The sequence below is a fragment of the Schistocerca nitens genome, chromosome 2 (genome assembly GCF_023898315.1).
Source record: "Schistocerca nitens isolate TAMUIC-IGC-003100 chromosome 2, iqSchNite1.1, whole genome shotgun sequence".
Lineage (NCBI taxonomy): Eukaryota > Metazoa > Arthropoda > Insecta > Orthoptera > Acrididae > Schistocerca > Schistocerca nitens.
In genome coordinates, this window is record NC_064615.1 from 166,306,421 (window position 1) to 166,315,974 (window position 9,554).

Sequence of the window (9,554 nt, forward strand, 5' to 3'; positions counted from 1 at the left end):
TATTCTAAGGAAACGTTACAAATATTTATTGCATTCACAGTTACAAAACTATGATTTCCCAAATCTGTATTAAAATGGCAGGTCAGCTACCCAAACTATGGAGACTGGGGGTGGTCTGGACTGTGTTAAAATTCTAAATCTATTGCAACTCTCGTTAAAATCGTTCCTCATTGTCGTCGACCTAGTTTTTAAGTATTTCTGAAAAATCATGATTTGGTGGAATAGCTATAGCTGATTTATTGACGCTGCCAGATTTCCTCAAGTAACAGAAGAGCTTCAGCTATAAAAAAAATAGTCTGGTAATTAATGGTATTTCTTTGTGCCATATGATGGTCGTTTGACCGAAACTGTTACTGCCATATAACTGTTGTATAATATATGATTTTCTTAGAATATATGTATAATATGTATGAAATCAAATGTTAATTGTATGAAGAGCAACAAAAAAGAGAAATGACTTCACTGCGTCACGGGACCGGAGCGTATTGAACCATCCTGGTTACTGATCATCCTTCCAGACACTACGCTGAACACTTACTGACAACGGTCTAGCTATTGGAAAGCCTGTACAATTTTGTTGAAACAGCAGTCATAAAGAAAGTGAATAATCAGTCCCATGTACAATGCATGCGACAATAACCTAAACGTCGGGAGTCGATGTCCTAGGGGCGGGAAAAAGCGACAGGCTAAAATAGATATCGGTGTTTTAGTTCTAAACAGCCGATGTTTTTCGGTATGTGTTCGATCTCGGTTATAGCATGTTTTTATATTTTTCACTAGTAACCGGGTAAGAAAACTGACATACTAATTTGCCATAGCAGCAGTGCAAAACTTTTGGGTTTTACAGTATTTTTTTAAACAAGTAATGTTTGTCCATAAAAATTTCCATTTACTTTAAATACTGGCTTATTACAGAACATGGCGAAAGGAAGAGTCCTGTTTTAAAAAAGCCGCCGACCATTAGAAATTAGCACCAAACAATGAGATAGTAATCGGTATAGCATTGCTGAGACAATAACGTATCTGCTGCCGTGTGGCGTGGCCTGTTAGACAGTACACGGCTACGTGCAGTGTACAAGATTTTCCCCTGCGTCGTCTATATGTTAATTTCTCGATGTCATCCTCGGACATCGGTTGTATAGGTGAATGATACCATATTTTACAAAGTATTGTAGCGGTGAAGTAAAATGCTGCATTTTCTTCAAAAGATTAGAAACGGGAAGAGGCATAACAAATCTGCGACCTCAAATAAGGAGAAATCATCCATAATGTTTCTTGGAAAAGAAGGTAAATTTCACTGATATACATGTAATTTTGTTGCTGTGCAATTAACTTGGGATAGTAAGTGAACTCTTAATTTTGTGTGAATCTTTGTTCGCAGCCTACTTTCTCACTGGAAATATCAGCAATAAAAAACCGAAAATCGGTTATATCTGAAACTGGTTATTTTGAACTGTTTGAACAGTAAGGTTAAACTGGAGGCTTAAAAAACCGTTACAGCGAAAAACGGGTTGAGTCAGCAATATCCGCCATCCTATGATGTCCATCATAATTTGATCCAACGTAGAAAAACTCACTTACTCAGTGAGGAAGGGGTCGTTGATGTACCTGTGAGAGCAGTAAATCCTAACGTAACAGCGTAAGGAAGCCTAATATGCGCCATAGCGTAAATGTGACACCAACCAATTACAGACAGTGCAGTAGAATGTCGTCATTCAGAAAATGTATCGTGACCAAATATTAATTGCTACTAAAAGTTTTACCTAAAAACTGTAATCTTGAAATAACTCAACAGCCAGCCTCTTGAAGCCATTCTGCCACAGTGGCTGAAACGTTGGTCTCTGATGAGCCTCATGATGTGGTCGAAAGTCGGAAAACGATTGCACTGTCTGCACAGAATAAGTTGAGACTCGTCGCGGTGACTGATGGGAGCGGCTGTGTGTGGGAAATTCCTTTATGGTCGCTCCCACCAGCCATCGCGCCGAGTGGCAACTTACTTTGCGCCTAAAGTAGTAAGCAGAAGACCGTTGAAGTGATTAACAGCGAGAGTGTCTGTGTTTATGCAGTAACTGCGTTTATTACAGTACGATGTTCTTCATAGATGAAAGCATAAACTGGGACACTGTCGCCATTAATGATACAATCACACCTGGCGTTGCTTCAATGACATAACAAAAATTACGTCTTCCTGTTCTTAGTTTCAGGGATGTGCGAGGATTTAGGTTTGTAATTACGTGACTTACGGAGATCTTGACTGACACTCGGGGCGTGCTCGGATAGCCGCAGTAGTTAAGGCGACTGCTCATGACAAGAGGAAAATCCGGTTTCGAGTTCCGGTCCGGCATAAATTTTAATTTGTCTCAAGTAGATGTGGTTAATATATATCGACAAAATGTGAAACCGTTTCCTAACGACCGTTGAGGCATCGGTGAGGGTAGTGAATCCTCAAACGACGGCGTTTTCCAGTCTATTATGCGAGGGTTGAGTAGTATATTTAAAAAATCGGCGGTATAAGTACCCAAAAATACGCGCATAAATATACAATACAAATAAGACAAAATTCTTCTATCATTAGATAATTACTTCCTTATAATACATAATGAACAATTGAAGATTTCTCGTAAATACTTGAAGAGGTTTATGATTTACCGCCAAGAGCTGCTGATCAAATTTCTGTATTGAACAACCAGTTTCGCTCTACAGGCCATCACCAGTTTCATAAAAGCCTTTACAACACCATCCTAGGCAATATAAAGTAAATGGCGTCACATGCTGAAATCCATGAATGTCGTGACAAGTCATTGACTTTATTATGTGACGCCCCTGTTTTGATATCGCGTAGTATGACATAGTAAACGTTTTTATGAAGCTGATGATGGTCTGTGGATCGAAACTGGTTGTTCAGTAAATCACTTTTATCAACAGCTCTTGCCAATAAATCATAACATTCATCATAATGAGCAATGTTTGTAGACTTGTACGTCAGTTGTGGAGCTGTTCATCAAAAATTACATTAGGCTGGTGGTAAAAGATTTCCGACACGCTCCAGCTCATGTGAACAAAGTAAAAGTACTACTAATAGGTTAGACACGAAAAGTCGCGGCCAGGAGGTAGGTGTGAAAATGAGTGGAAGTTGAAACACTGTTCTTAATAGACAGGTGTGATGGTAATAACACAACAAATGTGGCTAACTATCTTTGAAACGTACGGTTTGGCGTCCCTTTGCTGTTGTCGTTGGTGAAGTCACAATACCTGCTCCATTCACTACCACCGCCAACCATCATGGTATAAATGGTCTGACGATCGTCACATTTTCACCGAAACCAATAACTACAGCAAATTAATATTGTATTGCGGTTGAGACAGTTTCTAATCCATTTCTAAGATTATAAGTGTATTTTTAGAAAATTGGCGGTACAAAAAAATAGGTGCATAAATATATATAACAAAGAAGACGAAAAATTTTCAATCATTACATGTTTCCTTACAATGTGTAGTGAACAATTTTAAAACCATGGTGCCCCTTCGCTCGTAAATATTTGAAGACGTCATGACTTACCACCAAGAGCTGCTGATGAAATTTCTTTATAGTGAACAATTTCTTTCAGCTCACAGATCATCGTCGGAGTCATAAAAGCAGTTACAAAATCGATCTAGGCGATATAAAGTCAATGGGGTCACAAAATAAAATCCATGAATTCATACAAACATTTGCAACGCCATGATAGGCGACGTGAAATCAATGGCGTCACATGATATTTTCATCGATTTCGTTATGTGACGCCATTGATTTTACGTAGCCTAGTCCGACGTTGCAAACGGTTTTAAGATGCTGATGATGGTCCATGGATCGAAACCGTATGTACAGTAAAGAAATGTTATCAGCAGCTCTTGGGGGTAAATCCTGACGTCTTTATCTGCCTCCATAGCTCGGCGATCAACACGGCGCGGCGGAATGCCATGCCGGGTTCGGTTCCTGGGCCGGTCGGAGATTTTCTCCTCTCGAGTACTGAATGCGAATCTCTTGCCCAACATAAAGTCCCGAGCTACTGGAAAAAAGCGCAGGTGACGCCCGTATATAAGAAGGGTAGAAGGACGGATCCTCAAAATTACAGACAAATATCCTTAAAATCGGTTTGTTGCAGGATTCTCGAACATATTCTCAGTTCGAATATAATGAGACAGAGAAGTTGCTGTCCATGCATCAGCACGGATTTAGAAAGCATCGCTTCTGCGAAACGTAACTCGCCCTTTTTTCACATGATATCTTGCGAACCATGGATGAAGGGTATCAGACGGATGCCATATTCCTTTACTTCCGGAAAGCGTTTGACTCGGTGCCCCACTGCAGACTCCTAACTAAGGTACGAGCATATGGGATTGGTTCCCAAGTATGTTAGTGGCTCGAAGACTTTTTAAGTAATAGAACCCAGTACGTTGTCCTCGACGGTGAGTGTTCATCGGAGGTGAGGGTATCATCTGGAGCACCCCAGGGAAGTGTGGTGGTACGCTGTTGTTTTCTATCTACATAAATGATCTTTTGGATAGGGTGGATAGCAATGTGCGGCTGTTTGCTGATGATGCTGTGGTGTACGGGAAGGTGTCGTCGTTGAGTGACTGTAGGAGGATACAAGATGACTTGGACAGGATTTGTGATTGGTGTAAAGAATGGCAGCTAACTCTAAATATAGATAAATGTAAATTAATGCAGATGAATAGGAAAAAGAATCCTGTAATGTTTGAATACTCCATTAGTAGTGTAGCGCTTGGCTTAGTCACGTCGATTAAATATTTGCGTGTAACATTGCAGAGCGATATGAAGTGGGACAAGCATGTAATGGCAGTTGTGGGGAAGACGGATAGTCGTCTTCGGTTCATTGGTAGAATTTTGGAAAGATGTGGTTCATCTGTGAAGGAGACCGCTTATAAATCACTAATACGACCTATTCTTGAGTACTGCTCGAGCGTTTGGGATCTTGGGATCCCTATCAGGTCGGATTGAGGGAGGACATAGAAGCAATTCAGAGGCGGGCTGCTAGATTTGTTACTGGTAGGTTTGATCATCACGCGAGTGTTACGGAAATGCTTCAGGAACTCGGGTGGGAGTCTCTAGAGGAAAGGGGCGTTCTTTTCGTGAATCGCTACTGAGGAAATTTGGAGAACCAGCATTTGAGGCTGACTGCAGTACAATTTTACTGCCGCCAATTTACATTTCGCGGAAAGACCACAAAGAGAAGATAAGAGAGATTAGAGCTAGTACAGAGGCACATAGGCAGTCATTTTTCCCTCGTTCTGTTTGGGAGTGGAACAGGGAGAGAGGACGCCAGTTGTGGTTCGAGGTACTCTCCGCCACGCACCGTATGGTCGATTGCGGAGTATCGGAGTATGTATGTAGATGTACAGGATGCTGTGATGTCTTCATTACCACTTCATCCACACCGATAACTACATCGCGGAAGTGGTGTCAACTAAAAGGTCTTGCGTCCGGTGGCCGGGCTTTCCGCAGGTAGGGTGCCGGCGTAGCCACACGCGTAATAATGACGTCCTTCAAAAAAGTGTTTGTAGACTTCTGCAACTGTTGTTTCATTGTACATCAGAAGGGCCAACATTATGCTGGTAGTAAGAAATTTCTGGCAAGCTTCAGCACACGTCAAAATCGTAAATGCATTACAAATCGGAGCGACAGGAGAAGTCGTGGCCATTCGCCAGGAAGGAGGAGGGAGAGGGTAGAAGTTGAAACACTTCGTAACGCAACGGCGCGGTGGTAATAATGCACGAATGCAGTACACGTCGCTGAGTGTTTTTGAAACGTACAGTTCGGCGTCCCTTTAGTCCATCGTCTGATTACGATCTCTCTGTCTGGAACTCAATTGTACTCGACTATTTCTTAAGTGAATACGCGATATGTTCCTAATTGTTCCCAGTGATATTGACATTTTCGGCCAGCGTAATGCTTACGCCGCACACGTCATGATCCGGACGCCACATGAGAATCAGGCGTCGTGCAAATACAAGCGGTGAGACTCCGCATGGTAGCACAGTGCAGCCTACCTTGCGCTGGGGCGTAGATGTTGAGGAAGAGGCAGTCCTCGCTCTGGTTCTGCAGGTAGGGCAGCAGCCTCTTGAGGTACTCGAGGCGCCCGCGCGGCATCCGCCGCAGAGCCGCCGTCTCATTGCTGATGTCTGGCAGCCGCTGCGGACAGACGGGGCCGAAGCGGTCGGCCGCCTTGACGCCGCTCCAGCGCGCGCCCGACACGGGCGGCATGAAGCGCAGCGTGCCCTTGGGCGGCGACGCGTACGGCACCCCGCGGAACACCTCCACGGGCTCCAGGTGGCGCGAGTCGAACGTCACGATGAGGCCGCTCACGTCGCCGTACTTGGTGCGCACCACTCGCGAGCTCAGCGTCTGGGCGGCGGCCGAGGCTACGGGGGGCGGAGGGGGCGGCGGCGCTGCCACGGAGGCGGAGGCCGACGCCGCCCCCGGCGCCGCCGCCGGGCCTCCGGGGGACCCTCCGCCGACGCTACCGGCGAACGCCGACGAGGCAGCTGAGGACGCGGCCGGACTCGCGGCGGGCAGAGGGTCGGGCTGGGGGCCTCCGGACGCAGAGCCGGGCGCCGCCGCCGCCGACGCCGTCGCGTCGGTCGCCGGGACGTCGAGGCAGCTCAGCATCGCAAGCGTCGTCCACACAAAGAGCACCCGCGTGTTTCTGCACCATCTTGCTCTCTGCCACCTCTCTAAAATCCGGACTCCCATGCTTTACGCTTCCTTATGTATGCTATCACGACGCTCCTTCTACCAAAAACTCCTTTTTTGTCTGATGACACAACCGATTTTCCTCCTCAATTGTTTCTTTAATTTTTCCGAATCTTCACACTTCAAAACACGGCTTATGCCAAGCAACACATGTCTCTAGTAAGAAACTGCCACACACATAAACTGAAGACGTTTCGAACCATAACGCACCCTCCTCAGAATGGGGCAAAATAAATCCAGAAATCGACCCTCGCCATCGGGCAGCTACCTAAAAGTTCACCTCCTCCTTGTGTGCATCACGAGGATTCTCAAGACGGTTCGAGCCCCAACGCACTCTTCAGAACGACACGAAATGCTTCAACAATTCAGAAGCGGCCAGTATCTACAGTCTCCATCCAGATACAGCCATAAGACGTTTTTCCGGTCAGTACCTCTTGTAATACCGCTTAAGCAACACAATTACACTCAGTACCTTCTAGCACAACCACACACTCCTCAGAACGAAACTATTCATATCCGCAAAATAAAAATTTTCAACGGCTTAACAATTAGTGACAAACTCTTCATTGTCTCCCTCCAACAATGCCCACACTTTGTTGTCCTGCCTCTTGTGATGCAGGTTAAATAAGGCGATTATATACGATACGTTCCGAGATTCACCACACTTTCTTCAAATCGAGACTGTACATTTCCGCAAATTCAAAATTACTGTGAAACCTTTGACGGTCTCGTTCGGAATAATTTTCTCAGAATCTCTTAGTCACAGTTCCACAAATTAAGGAAACACCTACTTGCAACTCAAAACACCTCGCTGAATGCTGCACACGCCAATTCTGCGGGAGCAGCCGTGTTCTCATAAGCTTTGAAATGTACAAAGTAAAAAGATGATACAGCATTAAAAATGCGACATCTATAATGAAAGTTTGGTTCCACGAGGAGACTGTTTACACAATGCCCACATATCTACATTTTGTTTTGTTTTTTGTTTCTACTCAGTGTTCATCTCTCCTGCTTTAGAAGCATTTTGAGATAGTTATTGATAGTCACTCTTTTGTCAACGCAGAACCTGAATAAGTTGCACTACAGAACACGACAGATGTCGCCTTATGTGGTATGGCGGCCATTTCTTCCCCCAGCGGTATATTTTCGTTACAGAAAAAATGCTAACGTTATTCATAGCGCCGCTGTAGGAAAGGTATTCTCTGCCCATTTAGGATGACCAACTGAAGTAAGAGAGATATTAATTTTGAAATAGAGATTTAAGCAGTACATCTCAACAATACCATTGTTGGCTATAGAGCGCCAGACGCACATGTTTCAAGGCAAGCTCCATTACTGTGTTCGTCATATCACACGCCGACGGCAATATTTATGGGAAGCAACGAATTAAGTGATTCAGTCAGTACACTAGTTTCTACAACACAGTTGTTAGAGGGGCTCATTGTTGGCTTCATACACAGAATTGTTGCCAGAAAATTGGTAAGGCGACAACTGAGGCAACCTGTGGTGTAACACTGGTGGGTTTCAGAGCTGTGGTCCATCTGAAACACCGGATCAGTAGTATAAACAATGTGTTTATAGTGGAACGCAGTCATTCGATGGTGTTGTGTGTTCTCACGAAAGAGCTTTAACGGTGAGGTGTACGAGATCGCTGTTGAGCTATCCGCTCGTAGTCGGCGTCGAGTCACATGGCGGTCCAGCCGTGGACGTGTCAGTCGAGGCGCAGCATCCAACCGCCCGCCGCCGATCTTACGCACTCCGTCGACCCGGCGCGCGCTGCTCGGCCGGGCCGGCCGCTGCGCATGGCCCGCTCTGCCGCGCCTACCCGCACTCGACAAACATTTCGCTGCAGCACCTTGTCCTCCGCTGAGCCCCTCCTGTAACACTCCTTTTTTTCCTCCTTTCCCTGCACCGTTTTGTTGCACCGCGCGACACCGTTACCGGTCGCTGGCCGTCACCGCACTGAGCCCTCTTTAGTCGATGTCCGGGCGGCGGCGCCGCTGCTGCCCTCTGCCGCGCTGCCCTCCGTGCCATCTAGCGGCAGCGGCCAGCAACCAGCGGGCCGCGGCTGCTCGAATGGCTGGTACGCCGTTGGCACGTACGGTCCGCCGAGCTGATGGAGCCGGGGTTTGCAGAATAGGGCTTTTAGTTTTAAGTATCGCTGTTCCGCCGTCGGGTAAAACACACGGGAGTTTTTACGCGGAAGCGCTTTAGCGTAGTGAAGGGTTCCGGCTTGCTGAGCACGTTTCCCTTAAGGGCGCGCCCAATACCTTCGATGCTGTTGCACAGTTTACCTTATCCAGTTTCGCTGATGGCGTGCCGTTTTCACGTCTGTAACGGCTGCAGGCTGTCAAAAACGCGGTCGTTACTGATTGGATCGGCCAGCTCCATACCATATTCCTCAACTGAAGTAAATATCGATGAAAAAGTCTCATTTTTGTGAATACACACATCAGATTCGTAAGAATCAGTCCTTCACCCACACTGGGAAACCTCATGACTGCTTGTTGGCCAGAGATGGCAATATATAACACTGTTTACCTATTATGAACGGCGGTGTCAGATTCATGGTGATTGCAGATATTTAGGAATGAAAAAGGACGAAGGAAGAACGAATGAAAATTATAATTTAACGTCCACTCAAAAATAAGGGCGAATGACTTGTCAACTACGTTACTTATCTCCAGCTGAGGATAATTCGGAAGTTAGTTACGTCTCACTGTCATAACGGGGAAAAATTACCAAATATACATTTCTTACAATTAAAAAGTTAAAAATAAATTATAAATATGTAGATCGC

At 45.4% G+C, this 9,554-nt stretch overlaps 1 protein-coding gene across 1 annotated transcript; it reads right to left on the minus strand.

Annotated features, from left to right (window-relative positions):
• Window positions 1-5,968: 5,968 nt before the first annotated feature.
• On the minus strand, window positions 5,969-6,670 carry LOC126234897 (neuroligin-4, Y-linked-like). The gene is made up of 2 exons (XM_049943637.1): window positions 6,526-6,670; window positions 5,969-6,423 (listed from the first exon to the last, which is right to left on the minus strand). Exons 1-2 carry the CDS (start codon window positions 6,668-6,670, stop codon window positions 5,969-5,971), a joined length of 600 nt encoding a protein of 199 aa, XP_049799594.1.
• Between the last annotated feature and the right edge of the window lie 2,884 nt (window positions 6,671-9,554).